Here is a 19,290-nt window from a genome sequence, read left to right as displayed (position 1 = left end):
CCTGCATGTTGAAGTTCTTTAAAGATTTGTGAGTGCAGTGGGGAAAGTTCAATTGTCACTCACAGATTAATGGAATGAATCAGTAGTTTTAACAACAAAATAATAAAGAAGCTTCATTTTAAATAATGAAACATGGCAGAGCTGTGAAAAAGGCCCTGCAGAGGAACAGGGGCAAAATGTAGGAAAAGGTAAAGGGAAAAGCCCACTTCATATTTCTGACATCATCCTCCCCACTGCTCCCATCCAGACCAAACAGGGCCATGTGTCTGGTTTTCATTTACTCCTTTTCTGCCCCCCCCCCCTCCTCCTCCGTGCACTCCCCCTCTTCTCTTCTCTCCTCTCCTCTCTTTCTTTCTTTTTTTTCTCTCTCTTTCTTCAGAGAGAGTGGGAGGAGGAAGAGAGAGGTGGCAGAACTCCAGGAGTTTGGAAGTTTGTCCCATCCCAGGCTTGAACTCAGCACCACAGCTCCTCTGGTTTAAGACCGGGAGGGTGCCTGTCTCTCTCTCTTTCTCTTCCTTTCTCTCCCTCTGTCTCAGTCATTTCCCCTTCAGGATCCCTGTCTTCATCCATCTCCTATCAGTGGCCTTATCACCGCTTTTGCCCGGCCGCCTTCCTTGGGGAGGTGCTGGAAAAGCCAGCAGGGGGGAAATTTACCCAAAGGATAATGACCAAAAGTCCAGCAGCTTGTTGTCATTTCACATAACTGATCAAAGTTTTTCTTCAACACACGACAGAGAGGAGTACAGCCGGTTCAGCTCAGGGTAAGTTCCACACATGCTTGCTTTCATTTCAAACTTCCACTCCTGCAAAATTGACCTCAGCTGCACTTTAAGTTAATTCTAAATATATATCTATGGTGCACTGGCCACAACATTGCAGCTTCGTGTCACAACACAGGAGGTTTTTCTGCAGAGCTTCAGGCTCATGCCTCATAAATATCAGACAGCATGCATTTAGGAGACATGACTGAAGCCTATATTTTAGTGGCTGAGAGTGCTGCGAGGGCAAGAGGTGAGCCGCAGCTGGGGTGGAAGAGGAGACCTCAGCAATGCTGTGTACACAGTGCATGTGGAAGGCGTGCTTTTCCGCCCCAAATCTTCTGCATTCTTCTTTGGCCTTTGATTCATGCCTGTTGAGTAAAACATCTGAGAGGTATCAGACCCGTTTAAGCTGTGGACCTGCACGGCACATTTGCAGACAAGGTCTACTTCCGAAGTTAGAAAACTCATTTTTGAAAGGTTTGCATCAGTTAACCTGCTAAAACATTCTCAAAACAAACCATTAACATGCAAGCACGAGAAAAATTCCAGGAATACTTTGTACTCATTGAGGTAGATCAAATGGGAGATATCTTGTTGAAATGAAGATATACATATATTTTTTTATCATCTCCGCACCCTCATGTGAGCTCTGATGAAGAGTAGATTGGTAGATGTTTCCACTGCTGCTACAGCAGCCTCCCCTCAAAAAAAAAACCACACCCTCCCCGAACCCAGTACAGGGGTGGAAAAGTGTCAAGAAAGTGTTTTCCACCTTCCTGGCCAGAAACAGCAGGGAGAAGCAGGAGGTGATTGGCCTGTTGGACAAAGGAGTGGGTGGTGATGGTGGCAGAGGTTCAGCTGACCAGGTGTGAGCTATTAATCTTCCACTTCTCTGTCCAAGTGGAGAAATTCATCTGTGTCTTGCGCTATGGCGCGCACGTGCAGGGATTCAGCAAATGAAGTTATCTTATATCGTCTGAGTCACTGCGTAATGAAATTGGACTTGAAGTATGTCATGAATTGTCCTCATGAGCTACTGTTTCCACGTACGGCATCGTGTGTTTGCGTGTAAGCCGTTGCCTCGAGACGCAGAGGGACGAGTTTGGTCCGTGTTCAAAGAGCAGACAGGAGGAGATTCCACTGCACATTTGGAGGATTTTGACGTGATTTACTGGCGTGGTTGTGACAGCGTTGCAGCAACAGTCTGAACCATTGCTGGCTTTGGATGAAACTTACCAAAGGATTCTTAGATATCCGTTGTAAATCAGCACTTGTGTGTTTTATGGCAATTTCACTCCCTTGAGCTTTTTGTCTTTTTTTTTTCTGTGATGCAGCACAGATGTCTGGAAAGTTGGAAGAGATTTCTCAGAGGTCTTCATGGTGTGCTTGTTCTTAATGAAGAATTACCAAAACATCTAAATTGTTTATCGGGAAAATTGATTTGAACGATCTGGCAAGATAAAACACAGATTACATAGTAAATCAGGAGATAACATTTTTGCCTTCATGTGCACTTTTTTTCTTCTTAACCAGTGCAATAGAAAAGTCAAGTTTGTGGCCTGGACTAGACGTGGGACTCGAACATGTCTGCCAGGTGTCAGACGGCCTAACACGCAGCAGCTGTGTGAGAGTGGCTGCCCGGCCATCTCCCTGCTCCAATCCACTTTTATCACTGATCCACCTCTCATCTGCCCCACACATGCCACATCCCAACAGCTCAGGTCCCCTTGAAGCCTAATAACTGATGGAGCCAGTCATATGCTTGATTTCTGCACATTTATATGTAATGAAGTTGAGTGAAATTGCATGTAATTCAAACCTTTGCTCTAAACCTGGCAGAAATGTGCAGACGTTTTATGCATTCTGGTATTAATAAGTGTTGAGTAAAGGGTTCCACTAATGCACTAAACATGTCTCCCACTGATGCTGGGGTCTGTGTGTGTGTGTGTGTGTATGTGTGTGTGAGAGTGATTGAGATGCACGTTGCCTTGGAGGAATTTCAGTTTTTTTATGCAAACTGGCAATAATGAGGTTTCTGCTCTTCATGCATTAATCTTATAAATAATGAACAACATCTGCCGGCTCCAGTGAACCATTCTTCTCATGGGTTTAGTGGGCTGTCATATCATTAACGATAAAACTGCAGCTGACAACTTTACTGTCTGTTTCTGGCCAAAAAGAGCTACTCAAGCTGCCTTTCAGCTCATATTTGTTCAGTGAAGTGCTCGATAATGGATTTTTGAAAATTCTACTGCAATGACTGATCTGTGGCCACCTGGGTGCAGCATAAACACACTAAACATTGGTCCTCGTGCACATTTAGAGCTGTGCAGGCTCAACATTTACTCCGTCAGGCCTGGTCCTGCTCTCCACCCTCATTTCGGAGAATATATGGACTTGCAGGACAACACGTATACAGCCGAGCTTTCTTTTCCTTCGATGAGCTCAGATGCATGAAAATGATATCATGAGAGCAGCAGGATGCAGAAAACTCAAGTCTCAGCACTGTTATCCACCTGTGTGTGTGTGTGTGTGTGTGTGTGTGTGTGTGTGTGTGTGTGTGTGTGTGTGTGTGTGGTCTCAGCTGTTAAATGCATGTGTGAGGTCCAGCTGCAAACACATCCTGTCTGTCTTCAGTAAATGAGAGCAACTTCTGATGAATGAAATGAGAAAGAAGATTTTACACATTCAAGGACAAACTATAAACTATTAATGAGAAACTGGGGGAAAAGAAAAGGGAAAAAAGAGAATAATTCTGATTTTACTTCTGCTTTCTGTCTACTGTTAAAGCAGATATTCATGGAGTTGGAAGATGGAGATGAAGTTTTCTTCCATTATTGTTATATCTCACTCAGTGGTATGTAGTATGATCAATGAGCCTGTTTGACTCATGGAAAGTGTTGCCCTGTTGAAGAGACTGCTGTTGGAAATTTAAGGGACTTTGGTGACACCTAGCGGTCCATATAGAAAAAAAAATGCAATTTCCTATTCAGAAAAAAAAAAAGGCTCTGGGACCCTGATGTGTAATAAACACTGGAGCACACGCTGCTTCTGCATGCTTGACTTGCTAAATGTGACTTTAAAGCTGCAAAATGACTCAGATTGATATTAAAGCTGCAGGATTCATTTCAATGGATTTGATCATGTTTTTTTTTTTACTTTCCTAAAGTGAACTCTAACCCATTTCTCAATTCTTGTGTTAATGCTCGACTTTATTTAACAAATTTTGTTGTCATTGTTGATGACTGTAGGGATCTATAGGCACATAAGGAGCATAACTCTTCTTACACTGATTACATGCTTTCAGTTACTCTCTACTCAGTCCTTTCTTGTCCCTCCTATACTTAATGTCTTATGTTGCCATTGTTTGGGCCGCTTGCATCAGAGAAAACAGGAGCGCTCCTGTATTTTCCTCTGTGGTGATGGCGGGAAGCCGTGGTGTTGACACGTTGGTTAAAGCCTGGCAAGCTCTGTGCAGCAGCGGCTTCACACTGACCTGAAATCACATTAGCACCGGGGAGAGCACACACATCTGGCGCTGTGTCCGAGGGAGTTTATATTTCCTTTAAGGCCCTATATCTGAAAGATTCTGCTTTTCTCACTCATATTTTACGTTTCCCTGCAGCTGCTTCATTAACATGCCCCAACCTTCAGCTGCATGCAAACAAGTAGAAGGTCTTGTTTTAGTTAAGTATGTTAAATGTGCCTGAATATGTTGCTGGAGTTTCAACCTCTTCCACGAAGTGTAGGTTGTGTAAACGTTGTACGCGGCAGAGCCTAAACACAGCGACTGAGCGCCTGCACATTTCAATACATCAGCCATGTGTTTATAATTCATTACTGCCTCAGTCCACTCTGCAAAACAGCATTTTCCACAGTGCAGTTTTAATAAGATCGGTATGCGTTATTGGCAGTGTTTGAAAGCAGTAACTTTGCATTATCTGTTTTGCTGCTAAGACCTGTACATCCTGTGCCGAAATGTAATTTAGAGATTTAATAATGCAGTTTCTAAAGATACCCAGCCTTGAGCAGCCACATATGTTTACCCAATCCACTGCTGCAAAAACCTCTTAATGGAAGAAAACTTTATCTGCAAATGTATTAATTTTATTTGCACATCAGACAACTTTTCTTCTGCCATCAATTGGTTTCATTTATTTTTGAGAGATTCATGTGTATGGCCTTTGTTGAGAAAAAAAAAAAAAAAAAAAGCTTTAGGCATTCTGAAGTTTTTCTCAGTCTGTTGCTTTCAGGTGAGATGAAAAAGTTGTTTTGGAAGAAAACAAGGCCAAACTCCTCCTTTGGATTGTGGGGCCTTAAAAGTGGAAGAATGTGGAAAAATTTCAAGAAAGATGCCAGACTTGGCTCCAATCACGAACAGTTTTACTACAATAAAATTGATGTGGACAATTCATATTAAAATGAGTTATAGTTTGGCCACAATGTTTCCTAAAAGAGCATCCTGGCTCGAAGACAGTGCCGTTTAGAGGGACCTCATGGAAACAATTAAAAGCCATTGTTGTCACAAGAGGAAATCCATTATACTGGACTTCTGACTGCAGATCAGAATTTTTGAGTTCACACACAAATGTGAGCGACCTATAATTAATCCTACTTGCTGCCTGATTTTTCCACGAGAGGGCACTGGTGCTTTTTTTTTTTTTTTTTTTTTTTTTCAAAGATATAATTGGAGGTTTAGTATTGCCAGATGAAAACTTTTTGTAAATTTCAGAGAAGCCTTTCCTCAAAACAAAAACATCTCTTCTTTCAGCTGAGCTTTAACAGTATATCTGCCAGTGAAAGGTAAACTGTACTGGATTTACTTTTACCGTCCATGAGCTTATTGGTGAGGGCGTCCCCAGTCGTAGGTCAAGTGTGACTGTTTACTCTTCAGTGTTCAGCTTTCAGTTTGTATTTTTAACATTACATTTCCAAAAAAGCCAAGTCTGCCACATCCAAACTGTTTCTTTAAGTCGATCACAGTGTAGGCCTTCTGCCTGCATCTTTGTGAGGATTTGTGAGGACTTTTAACTCCCAGAAAATGAGAAGAGAAGGCAGTTCTTCCTTCTCAAAGAGGTTTTTTGAGCTTTGTGGGTTGAGATTTATGATACAGCTGCGATAGTTAACTTTAGGAATGCAGGCTTGGGAATGAGTCATGCCTGTGTGTGTGTGTGTGTGTGTGTGTGTGTGTGTGTGTGTCTGCTTTTTGAAGCCCACATTTAAATGATGAACATTTCGGCATCTGCTGAGCTAGAACTTCATTTAAAGAGTGTTTTCTCCATGCTCATGCTGGGTTTGTCACGTTGCTGAAGTTAGTACCTAGATGAATCAGGTGTGACCCATCTTTCATTACATCATAACACATTTGGAGGATAATCTGACCAGACAAACCATAGAACCCTGTATCGAAGCTGAGCTTTCCTATCTAACACACCTCCGAAGAACACATTATTCTGTGAGGTGGAAAACCCAGTTCCTGCCAAGCTAAGTTAATTACGGATATATGTTGGCTGCTTGTTTAAACAGGTGGTACTGATCTCTACTTTTTTCGCTACTGCTGCTCTAGCTCGCTTTGCTTCTCTGCTGGTCATGCCGACAGTCGATCTTTAACAGTAATTTAGACAAAGACAATGAATATGCGCTCGAATGCGGCATTTCAGTCATAATGAATGTTTAGAATAGAACATTCTTTGCTAAATCCAGTCCATAAATGTCAAGAAAAGATGATTTTCCAGTTGCTTGAGGAGAAGTGTTAACTGGAGCAACCTCAGAAACATTTACACAGGTTGACGATGAAACACAGACCACTGACATGCATCACTTGTTCTAAGATCAGGCCTTTGGATGGAGATGCATCCATCCATTCATCTTCTGTACTGCTCAACCCTGTGCAGGGTTGCTGGAGCCAATCCCAGTATACTGTGGGCAAGGGCAGGATACACCCTGGACACGTCACCAGTCCATCACAGGACAAAAACACAGATTCACCTTCACACCAAGGGGCAATTTCAGGCCAATAATTAACCTCACATACATCTTTTTATATTGTGGTAGGAAACCAGAGTACCCAGGTAGAACATGCAAATTCCACACAGAAAGTGAAAACTGATATTTGGACCTGGGCTTTCTTGCTGTGATGCAAGAGCTGAAACCAAATGCCCCTCCTGAAGGAAATTGTTTTGTCTTTCATTTAAATCTCTTATAATACATTAAAAGCAGCTTTCCTCCCCTACAGAAGCCAACCCCGCTTTTTGCCCTGCAAGACATTTTCTTATTTGTTAAACAGTGCAAATGAATTCAGATTCTAATGTGTTTTATTGTGTCTGGTTTCAACAGGTGTCCTCTTTGTTCTTTTTGAAGATGAAGAGGCATCGGTTGTTACCGCTGTGTGCCCTCCTGGCTGTCCTGTGCGCAGGACTCCTTCCTAATCTTGATGCACAAGATGGTAAGTTGAACTGATTTAATGTCAGTTTCAGTCAGCGCTCCCTTTGCAGATGTTCTGGTTTTCCAGCCTATAGCAATTTGCCCTGATTCTAATGTCAAAAGGCAATTCAAGAAAAAATTTAAGAATGTTGTATAGTTTCAATTGGAATTAAAACATTATGTGTATTAGAGTCTGATTGTTGCTAATTGGATTTCTCAATAAATTTACAAGTACTGTTATTAGCCTTTTAATGATTACATTTCAAATATCAATCTCATTGTGGATTAAAAAAATAAAATAAATGATAGAAGTTAAATAATAGTTATATGGTTTAAGAACTGGACATTGTGTGTCCAGTACCTCACTGTCAGACATGAAATGACCTGAACAGTACAGTTTTTTTTCGTGTAACAGTGAAATATGTTGTTGGTATTATGCACCAAGCATCTTTTCACCAGTCTTCACTTCTGTCCTCCAAACACTCTCCACAAACTCAAAGACTGTGCACAAGGGCTGGAAGCCGATATGTACTTTCTAGTGGATTCATCCAGGAGTATGGGAAAAGAGAACTTTGAACATGTCAGACAATTTCTGTACACCTTGATACAATCACTGCAGCAAGTGGGAGGAGAAAGGTTTAAATTCGCCCTCGTGCAATACAGTGACAGGCCACAGACTGAGTTCCAGCTCAACAGCTACCCAACGGCACAGGGAGTCCTGGCACACATCAAGGCTATGTCTTACCGTAGCGGTGGCACCCGGACTGGCTTGGGCCTGGAATTCCTGCTGCGTACACACCTGACCGCTGCTTCGGGTAGCCGCGCCGCAGACGGAGCTGCCCAGATTCTGGTGGTGCTGACAGACGGGCGCTCTCAGGATGACGTGGCAGAGCCAGCACAGGTGCTGCGGATGGCAGGCGTGGAGATGTTTTCCGTTGGCGTTCAGGACGCAGTGGACTCCGAGCTCAGGGAGATGGCTAGTCAACCGCATGACACTCATGTTTTCAGTGTAGACACTTTCCTGGCCTTGCGGGATATAATCCAAGATTTAGTAGTGGGGCTTTGCGGCGCAGTGACCCAATCGCAAGATGGTCCTGTGGCAAATGAGGCCCCAGTGGCTGGAGGAGGGACAGGTAATGAAATGGGACCAGTGTCACTACCATACTAATAAGTCTACATGTGCAGCAAGGATCTGCTGTGTATGTGGATGTGACCAGACTTCAGTATTAACACAATCAAGGATATGATCTTAACCCCAGTAACCTTTCCCTGCCAACATGCAAAATTAACATCACTTTTGTTTTCTTCCCACTTTTATTATGGATTTAAAACCTCAAGCATCACAAAATAGGGCTGCATGTGTTTGACACTCTGTTGCATCTCGATATAGAGTGTGTAACTTGTTCTGTAGGTACATTATGGACACAATAGTCAAAGACTCTGAATTTTCGATGAACAATGCTAATCTCGTGACACATTAGATTAATATTTCTTCTGACAATTTTATTATATGTGGGTTGCTTTCTTGTTTGGGACATCACACTTGAAAATTGGTATTTGAAGCTTTTAACAATAGCTAACAATGCACCACTGCTTATGTGTCCTGCACATGTCTGTTCGTCTTTATCAGTCACAATGTCTACATGTGGTCAATATGTGCAATATTTTGTATTTAAAACAGTGATAAACCTGCTTGGACTCATCCACGACCTGCACAAACAAGTACTTGAGATCGGACTCATACATTTAAATTATAGAGCTTAAATCAATGACCATTTCTATAAGAACAAATTAGATGTTAACTTCAACTAACAATTGAATTGGAAATGTATTCACCACTGACAGAGTTTGATGAATACGTATATAGTCCTCATCACTTTATATGGTGTGGAATGTTGTAAAGTACTGTAAAAGTGCAGGCATCAAGGATGGTCCTCAGGGTCATGACTGGTCACTTCATCTGAGGTCTGTAACAAGAGTCTGCATGGGATGGCTGAACCCAAAGGAGGTCACTCGAGAGACGTACCAATTTTACATACAAATTTGACATAGGATTAAATGATAAATAGGCTTCCCGTGATTTGGTTTTGTAAGGCAACTGCAGCATTATGTTAGGTCATCAGCAGCATGCCTGGAAAAAGTTGTGTTGTCTTTGTCCTGGAGGGTCGTCATTCCTCATGTTTTTAGAGGTGCCGTTGCTTCAGTCCATTGGAAATAATGAGCAACTTGTAATAAGGCTTTCTATAGAGCTCCACAAGTTCATTATATTCAAGTGTGCGAGAAGAGGGGCTCACCTAAACATGTAGGATAGGGTCTTCCAGGACCAGGACCTGACACAGTGTTTCAGGTAACAATTGACAACAATACCCCATTTATCAGGAAATATTTCTGCTTGAAAAAAAAAAAAAAATATTTATTTGATGTCCACTGATGGTGTAATAATAGCTCTCAGATTGTAGAAGATACTGAAAATTAATCCTCACGTTTCTACAATCAAACTGTGACTCCAGTTACCACTGTCAAAGGCAAATTATGAAAAGAAGCATACTTGGAGAAACAGTAAGAAAATCTCCTTGGTTCAGCCTACATGCAGTATGATGTGTTTTTCAATGTTGTTGATTTGTTCACTGAATGTTACTTGACACGTGCAATGATATGCCAGCACAGGCTCTGTGATTACAGTCTTTGTCTTTGTCTCACTTTGTTAACGCTTTCACAAGTTCCATTTTGTTTTGTTTTCTCTCTCTCTCTCCTTAAAGCGCAAGACTCAGCAGACCTAGTACTCTTAATTGATGGATCACAGAACGTTGGACCGGCAAACTTCCCCCTTGTGCGTGATTTGGTTCTGAGAATCATAGAGCGCCTTGATGTGGGCAGGGACACTGTTCGGGTGGCCTTGGCCACGTACAATGCCATACCTGAGACAAAGTTTTATCTAAATAGCTATTACAGCAAATCATCAGTCCTGGATGCTGTAAAGGGCCTGACCTACTCAGGGGGCGATGAATCTAATCTGGGTGCTGCCTTGGAGGAAGTGGCTGAGAGGCTTTTGAGCGAATCAGCTGGGGGCAGAGCAGAGGAGGGTGTACCCCAGATGGTGGTGATTGTCAGTGCTGGGCCATCGACTGACGATACCGGTGCTGGTGACCGGGCTCTCAAGAGAGCTGGCGTTATCACATTCGCTGTGGCGATTGGTGACACTGCCACTGCAGATCTTGAAGCGGTTGCAACAGATAGAAGTTTTGTGCTTCCAGCCGCTGATTTCAGATCAGTGACAGACATGGGGGACCAGTTGCTCCCATACATTTACGGGGTGGCCCAGCGCACCATTATAGTTCAGACTGAGTTCACAGAAGGTATGTATCATCTCTGTAAATGTTGGTGGGACATGTAGGTTATGGATGGGGACGTAAAAATAGACAGTTGTCAGGATCTCACTGAAAACAATGAATGCCACTTATAACAGTATCTATGAAATATATTCACACCCATTAGACATTTGTCGTTTTTCATGATTATCTAAAATTAGAGTATTGAATTTACCTTCTTGAGGCTCATGGCATGATACTGCCACCACCATGCTCAATGGATAGTTCAGTGCTATGCTATTAGCTTCCAACAAGTCCGAGCTTCAGTTTAGTGTAAAGCCAAGAATATTTTTCCACATAACTTTGAGTTAAGTGAAGTCCAAATCTATCCTTAAAATATAAATTTTTGATTTTTTTTTAACATTTTTTTTAACCACATTTTCACATAAAAACTGAAATGACTTTGAGAACAATTATATTTCTGCCAACAATAAAAGAAGAAATGATGGGTGTTGATACGTATGTAGGCTCAATCCTGCTCAAACGTGCCATTTGTCAGTGGTAAAGTTGCAATGACAGTCAATGTCAAATATCTTATTAGTGTATTGCACTTGGATTTTAACTTCCACTAATCAACGGAGACGGTCTGAGACTTATTAGACATGCTACCAAGACAGTTAACACTTAAAAGTGAGTTCTGCCAGCACATTACTAGCAATAGTTAAACCCATATCAATTTATGAATATAGTACTATCAAAATATAATCAGTATCAGGAGGCTGTATGCTTTCTATCTATCTATCTATCTATCTATCTATCTGTCTACCAAATCTTCAAAGATTAAACTGTATTTTTTTTTAACTCTAAAGCATGAATTTTCTACTGTAAAAGAAGCTTTATTTGCTCAGAAAAATTTTGCAGTAATTGCCCAACAATGCTAAATTCTCAAATGACCATTTGTTGGTCTCAGATGATAAATACATTTTGAATATTCATCTTTTTTAATGAAAAAAGTCTAGAATTGCATAACTGGTTTGGCTCGCCATGTTACTCACAAATATTCTTACCTAAAACTAAATAAATTGTTAAGGGTAAAATTCCTGCTTCAACTGAACTATTGTAAAGTTTCTCTTTTGTATTAAAATCTCTGTTTTGTAAAGAACAGTCAAATACATTTTAAATATTTAATATATTTTAATTACATATAACTTAGAGGTTATAACAGTTATTTGGTTATTTTTCTATTTACTAATTTAATGTTTCCTTTCTCTTGTTTTCAGTTGTGGCAACTGGAAAAAGGGACATCATTTTCCTCATTGACAGTACAATGGGATCGGCAGGCATCAATGCTTTACGTGAATTCATCAAGCGGTTTGTCGAGAGAAGAATCATCGGTACAGATGCCGTTCAAGTTGGTATTGCGCAGTTCAGCACTTCCCCACGACTTGAGATGGACCTCAACACCCATGGAACCAAGGAGTCATTGATTGCTGCTTTGGGTGCAATCAAACCAAGACCGGGACAGACAGTAAACATTGGAGCAGCTTTGGAATATGTGCGGACAAATATGTTACGGCCTGACAGGGGTAGCCGTATTCAGCAGGGAGTGCCCCAGCTCATTCTGTTGGTGACCAGCAAGAAGTCAAGCGACAGTGTAGCTGGACCTGTTCGTGACCTGCAGCAAATGGGTGTATTGACTCTGGCCGCAGGCTCAAGGGCTGCTGATGAGCAGGAGCTAAAGCAGATCGCCTTCACCGACACCCTTGTGTACATGACCCGAGACTTCCGTACACTGTTTCGAAACCCGAGAGAAATAGCCGATGCACTCTCTACTCTAGCTGGGGTGATTGTGACCGAAGTACCCACTGAGCCAGGTAATAGTTTGTTCTTGGTGTTGGTTTTATTATCCATTACATTCAGTGACTGAATAGATACATCAGTACTTCAGGTCAAAATGAATATGTCAATGCAAGTTGTAATCACCCGTTTCTATGCTTTTTCTCTTGTAGTGGTGGAGATAACCACAGTGCAGATTCAAAACGTGGAAAGAGACATCGTCTTCCTTGTGGATGGCTCAAGCTACATCGGCAGCAGTAACTTTCCCTATGTGAGAGATTTCATGATCAACGTGGTCAACCAGCTGGATGTGCGTCCTGAGAGGATCCGGATTGGTCTCCTGCAGTTTTCCAATCGTCCAAAAATTGAATTTTACTTGAACACCTATGACAACAGGCAGGATGTTGTGAACAAAATCTCACAACTGAGGCTGATTGGAGGTTCAGTTTTGAACACAGGAGCTGCAATGGATTATGCCCTAAACTCTATGTTTCAACAATCACTTGGTTCACGAAGGAGGCAAAAGGTTCAGCAGGTGTTGGTTCTGATCACTGGCGGCCCTGCACAAGATCAGGTTAAATCTGTCGCTGATAAGCTAGCTCTGGGCGGTTTGCTGACTTACACTGTCAGCTCTGGACAAGCAGATGAGAACCTGATGAAGTCGGTTGCCTTTGTTCCAGAACTGGCTTACCATGAAGGACGATTCTCTGACTTGCCGGCACTGGCCGAATCGATTACGCCAAAGTTGCTCACAGTGGTTGGTGATACGGACATTGCAACATTGCCAGAAGAAACAAGTTAGTTTCTTTTTTTTTTTTTTTTTTGCGCACACTTTAAGTTAATGAAAATATTACATGTTTTAAGGGTCTATATTTAATTTGTCTCTTCTCTTCCCTCAGCTGGAGAGGAAAGAGATGTTGCTTTCCTTATTGATGGCAGAGACAGCGTTCGTACTGATTTCACCTACATCCTGGATTTTATCATCAAAGTACTTGAGCCACTTGACATTAGCAGTGACAAGGTGCGAGTGTCAGTGGTTCAGCATAGTGAGAGACCAACTCCAAGCTTCTATCTTAACACATATCAAACCAAAGAAGAGGTTCTGAGAGCAGTCAACGGAATGACGCTGGCTGGTGGGCGGAGCTTAAATACTGGAGCTGCTCTGAACTACATGAGAGACACCATCTTGTCTGAAGGCTCCGGCAGCCGGGCAGCACAAAACGTCCCTCAGTTCCTGATTCTTTTGACGGGTGGAAGGTCCACGGATAATGTGAACGAGCCTGCTGTTGCACTGAAGACGGGGGGAGTCGTACCGTTTGGTGTTGGTGTCAAGGATGCAGACCCGAAGCAGATTGCAACCATCTCACACAACCCTTCATTTGCCTTTAATGTGAGGGAATTCAGTGAACTCAGTACCATTCCTCAGAAGATCAATAACTATGTGAACCTTCCAGCGAACCAGCTAAACATCGTCCTGCAAGAAGGTAGGAGAAAAATGTTTTTTGCTGTACTACTTTTGCAGCTTCAATTAATGTTGATTGGTGCTTTATCAGCATAACTGAACCTGATTTGTTGTGTCATAGCACAATTTGATGGTGTAAAAAGGGATATTGTGTTCCTGTTGGATGGCTCGGATAACACCAGAGATGGATTTGCAGACATAAAAGTCTTTATAAAAAACATAGTGAAGAACCTCAACATTGATGAGAGCCATGACCGAGTCTCTGTGGCTCAGTTTTCTGATAACCCTGAGGTCAACTTTTATCTAAATTCACACAAGACTAAAAATGAAAGTGTGACTGCCATAGAAAACTTGAAGCACAAAGGTGGGCGGCGCCTTAATGTTGGTGCAGCTCTCCAGTTTGTGAGGCACAGAGTCTTCACTTCTTCCACTGGGAGTAGAAGACTAGAAGGAGTGCCCCAGATTCTAATTCTGCTCAGTAGCAAACCATCCTCTGATAGCATCAGAGGTCCAGCATTTGCTCTGAAAGAGCATGAAATTGTATCAATCGGGGTTGGAGTGGGACAAGCTGAACAGGCAGAGTTGGAAATGATTGCTTTCGAACCAAGTTTCACATACATGGTCACTGACATCTCCGAGTTACCTTCAATCCAACCACAACTTCTTGATGCATTGAACATACACAAAGACACTGGGGAAAACATCAATGGAATCTCTGACTTAGTAGGTAAGAAATGCACATTTTCTGTTATTTCTAAAATACAGTATTTTGCTCTATATAATCTTTCTCTGCAAAATCTTAGCCTAATGAATTACAAGTATGTTGATGAACACAAAATGTCTGGCTTTTTGCTGTTGCATGTCATTCACAGTTACCCTGTAAAAATCTTTTTTTTTTAATCTGTTCTGTCTTTCTTTGGCTTTCTCTTTCCTTACCAATTGTCCTGTCTGTGCTTTAATGGTCAGTCAACAAGCTTTCTTTTATGCCATTTTCTGGAGAAAAATAATCCTGAGCAAATTTACTTTAAGTAACAGTTTAGGTTTAACTCAGTTTTGATTTCAAAGCTATTAACTTGTGCTCGTGTTCATGAATCCATACACGGAAAGTCTCAGTCCATGATTCCTCTTTCTATTTGTCCATATATAACCTAGTTGACACACGGACTGATAAGAGGGATATAGTGTTTCTCCTTGATGGGTCGGACGACTCCAGGAATGGCTTTCCAGCTATTCGAGAGTTTGTCAGAAGAATGGCAGAAGAGCTGAACATCAGCGAAGACAAGAGTCGAGTGGCTGTTGTTCTATACAGTGACAATGCCAAAGTTTACTTCAACCTAAGATCTCACAGATCCAAGAAGGCTGTAATTTATGCTGTCAGGGCTCTTCGACACAAAGGAGGAAGACCTCGGAACACTGGTGCTGCGCTGAAGTTTGTGCTTGATCGCGTTTTTACTGCCTCATCTGGAAGTAGACGCCTGGAAGGAGTCCCACAGATTCTTTTTGTTTTGACTGGAGGCCGGTCCAGTGATGATGTCTCTGCTGCGGCATTACAGCTGAAACATTTCGGTGTTCTATCTTTCGCCATTGGAATGAAAAACGCTAAATCGAATGAACTTCGAAAAATTGCCTTTTCCTCCAAATTTCTTTTCAACTTGCCTGTCTTTGGTGAACTTTTGTCCATTCAGCCACAGATAGCTGCATTTGTCCAGGGGGATATACAAACAGAGCCCCCTACAGTCGTAGGTAAGAAATATTTCTGGTTCGTGGTTCAGAATCAGACTTCCTTCTTAGTTTCTTGAACATCTCGTTTTCAATATTGTGAATTCTAATGAAATTGCATCGACTTCTAAGAATGGTAGCCGATCAGTTTCATGGTCCATACAGCCTTCACTGGCGAGACGCAACTTCCTGGTTACGTCATTTCTTGTGGCTCTCATTCTTTTTATCCTTTTCCTTCAGAGAGCTTCTCTACAATTTCTCAAGCTCTTACTTGAGCCAATGATAATCTCATCATTGTCTAAGTTGTTAAGCAGTGGCTTCCTCTATCTTTTTTATGAAAGACCGATATGCATCTTGTAGTTTTTAGAAGGTTTCTTCATCTATTCCACCCCCTCACCCTCCCACCCCCACAAATGCCAACGATATGGCATTTAACAGCTTGTTGTCTCTAAATTTTGAATGTCACTGCCTGCTCTAATGGCTTTGCCAACTGTGCAATATATGATCTTTGCATCAAACTTAATTTTAGCTTATTTATTATGTCTGACTCATGAAATTCTTTTCACATTCCTTTCTAGTTGAATTAGAGTCCTCTCAACGAGACATTGTGTTTCTATTGGATGGGTCAGATGACACACAGAAAGACTTTCCAGCAATGAAAAAATCTGTTCAAGAAGTTGTTGAAATGCTAAATGTTGGTGAAACCAAAGATCGCATTTCTGTGGTTCAGTACAGCAGAGATCCGCAGACACATTTCAGTCTGATCACCTACATGGAGAAAAACGATATTCTAAATGCAGTCCAACAGTTGGATCACAAAGGAGGCAGACCCCGCAACACTGGTGCAGCTCTCGACTATGTGAGGAACAATGCTTTCACTCAGTCCTCAGGAAGTCGGCATCAAGAAGGGGTCCCCCAGATATTGATTCTGTTGAGTGGGGGAAGATCTCAGGATGATGTCACAAATGCCGCTGCTGCACTAAAACGAGAAAAAGTTGTGCCATTCTGTGTTGGTACAAGAAATTCTGACATACTTGAGCTTCAGATGATTGCTCATAACCCTTCATATGCCTTCTCCGTATCTCAGTTTGCTAATACCGGAAGTATCAATCAACAACTTGTATCATTTGTGAAGAGGGTGCCTCGGCAGGAATTAACAATAAAGACAGAGAATGTTTTAGGTAAGGCTTTCCATCTAATGATCGATCAAACTATGTTTTCATCTATACATCTAACAAGAACTTCCTCTTGTTTGTCAAGGTTCCACAGGTCAAAGTGATTCCATTCGACATGACATTGTGTTTTTACTGGACTTGTCTGATGACATGCAGAATGACCTTCCAGTAGTGCGTGACTTTGTTGAGAGAATAGTTGGGAAACTCAATGTGGATGAGAACAATGATCATGTTTCAGTGGTGCAGTACAACCGGGAACCTTCTCCTGAATTCTTTCTAAACACCTACCAAACAAATCGGGATGTTGTTGAAAATGTGCAACGTATGAGACCTAAAGGAGGTGGACCCCCTAACACTGGCGCGGCTCTCCAATACGTTGTGGATAATGTGTTCACAGCTTCATCTGGAAGTAGACGCCACGAAGGTGTCCCTCAGACTTTGGTACTGTTAACTGGTGGACGGTCCAGTGATGATATCGACAGTGCTGCAGAAAACTTGAAAAGAATAGGGGTGAAGCCTTTTGTGGTGGGAATAAAGAATGCAGACCCCCTTGAGATTCAGTCTATCTCACCAGATGCCAACCATGCTGTCTATCTAGCAGATTCTAGTGATCTGCAAGGCATTGAGCAACAAATAATCTCTACTATCAAGAATGAAATCCCTTCTGTCAAATCAACATCATCTGGTAAGATTGCAAAAGAAAGGTTGTGCTTGGTGGATAACTTGATGCATGTTTATTACATTACTGGGAACAACAAATTACTCATTTAAAGAAGAGATAAATGTTAGATGGAACCCAAACAGTGGCACTCTTACTCGTGAAATAGATATCCACAAATCCACAGACATATTAGATTTTGGACTAAAAGGTCAGTGCCTGCTAGTGGCTAGTAACATTGAAAAGTCTGTTGTAAACATGAATGTTTGGGCATTTTATTCTCTTTTAGTCCCATAAAGACATCATGATTATGATTATGGTGATATGTTTTTGTTGGTCACTACCTGTCCTTTATGCTGTTTTGGCTGATTGCATCAATAATTTATATGCTGAAATAATCTCAAAGTTTAATGACTGATCAATTTTTTTCCAAAATATTGTGTAATTACAGATTCCAGTGGAAGAGACGTTATTATTTTGCTTGATGGCACTGATAATTCTCAGCGAAGTTTCCCAGATATTATAGACTTTGTACAGAGAATTGTGACAGACCTAAACATTGATGAAAACAAAGACCATGTGGCTGTGGTCCAATACAGCAACACAGCAGAAACGGATTTCAACTTGAAACAGTATAAAACAGCGAGTGACGTTCTTGAAGCTGTGAGAGGTCTCACTCACAAAGGAGGCTCTCCTCACAACATCGGAGCTGCTCTCCAGTATGTGAGGGAACAGGTGATTACACCTGAATCTGGAAGCAGAGTCCTGGAGGGAGTTCCACAGATACTCATTCTACTGAGTGGTGGGCGATCTGCAGATGACATAAGAGACCCAGTTAGAAGACTGAAGGAAACTGGTGTCATTCCGGTTGTGATTGGTACAAGAGACGCTGACACCCTTGAGCTACAGACAATATCCCATGAACCAAACTATGCATTCTCAGTTGATGATTATCAAGAACTTCCTTCTACTAAGGAAGCTGTGTTGTCTATAGTGAGAGGGGCTTCGCACCATGTGGAGGAAACTGGTCCCACAGCTGGCCCTGGTAAGATGTGTTTTTGTTTTTTTTTTGTTTTTTTTTTTTTTACGTGACCAGGGTAAAACAACATATTTATGAAAACTGTCTTTCTTGTATCTTGCATATAACTTTTAGACTGTTTGTTTTTCTCCTTTCTCTTTGTTTCAGCATCTGAGAAAAGTGACATAGTATTTCTTATTGATGGATCATATGACTCACGAAATGGCTTTGAAGAAATACGAAGTTTTCTGGAAAATGTCATTGAAAATTTAAATGTTGGCAATAATAACGATCAAGTAGCTGTTGTTCAGTACAGCCGTGATGTCACTCCTAATTTCTACTTAAATTCCTATTCATCCAAGAGTGATGTGCTCAGTTCCATTCGGACGATGAGACATAAGTTAGGACGACCTCTGAACATTGGGAGAGCACTGGAGTTTGTCCGAGACAGTGTTTTCGCTGCTTCAGTTGGAGGCAGACATGCTGACTCTGTGCCTCAGTACCTGTATGTTTTTAGTGGTGGGAGGTCAGGAGATGATGTCAGAGGACCAGCCCAGTCACTGAAAGAAAATGGAATTAAAACTTTCAGTATTGGAACAAAGAATGCTGACACTTTGGAAATGCAAACAATATCTTATACACCAGCACAATACTTCTACGTGCCCGACTATAATGGTCTGAAAGGCATCCATCCATCTGTAGAGGCCATGCTGAGGGGCACTCAAGAATCGACCGACTTTTCAACTGGTGTTGGTAAGACACTTGAAAATGGCACGATTTGAAAATGATTAAGTCTGCTGTGAATGTCAGTGTTAAGGTGTTGATTTGATTCAACATGTTTTTGTATCCATTTCAGACACATCATCATTTGCAAATGTCCAGAGTGCAGATATTGTGTTTCTCCTTGATGGATCCAATGATATGCGATCA

At 41.7% G+C, this 19,290-nt stretch overlaps 1 protein-coding gene across 1 annotated transcript; it reads left to right on the top strand.

The window, feature by feature from the left end:
- Nucleotides 1–465: 465 nt before the first annotated feature.
- On the top strand, nucleotides 466–18,535 carry LOC115403385 (collagen alpha-3(VI) chain-like). The gene is made up of 8 exons (XM_030112249.1): nucleotides 466–761; nucleotides 7,098–7,206; nucleotides 11,773–12,366; nucleotides 12,502–13,125; nucleotides 13,228–13,812; nucleotides 13,912–14,561; nucleotides 16,099–16,595; nucleotides 18,529–18,535. Exons 2-8 carry the CDS (start codon nucleotides 7,122–7,124, stop codon nucleotides 18,533–18,535), a joined length of 3,042 nt encoding a protein of 1,013 aa, XP_029968109.1. The 5' UTR covers nucleotides 466–761; nucleotides 7,098–7,121.
- The last annotated feature ends 755 nt before the right edge of the window (nucleotides 18,536–19,290 follow it).

Source organism: Salarias fasciatus, chromosome 16 (assembly GCF_902148845.1).
Source record: "Salarias fasciatus chromosome 16, fSalaFa1.1, whole genome shotgun sequence".
In the NCBI taxonomy this organism is placed as follows: Eukaryota; Metazoa; Chordata; class Actinopteri; order Blenniiformes; family Blenniidae; genus Salarias; species Salarias fasciatus.
The sequence above is the reverse complement of the archived record's forward strand: the minus strand, read 5'-3'. Positions and strand labels throughout refer to the sequence as shown.

What these genes read in the sequence shown, in the direction of transcription:
- LOC115403385 (XM_030112249.1), top strand. Translation starts at nt 7,122, where the DNA reads ATGAAGAGGCATCGGTTGTTACCGCTGTGTGCCCTCCTGGCTGTCCTG. An exon ending in CGAAGTACCCACTGAGCCAG is followed by an intron (nt 12,367 to 12,501) that starts GTAATAGTTTGT and finishes TTTCTCTTGTAG; the next exon opens with TGGTGGAGATAACCACAGTG. An exon ending in AACATTGCCAGAAGAAACAA is followed by an intron (nt 13,126 to 13,227) that starts GTTAGTTTCTTT and finishes CTCTTCCCTCAG; the next exon opens with CTGGAGAGGAAAGAGATGTT.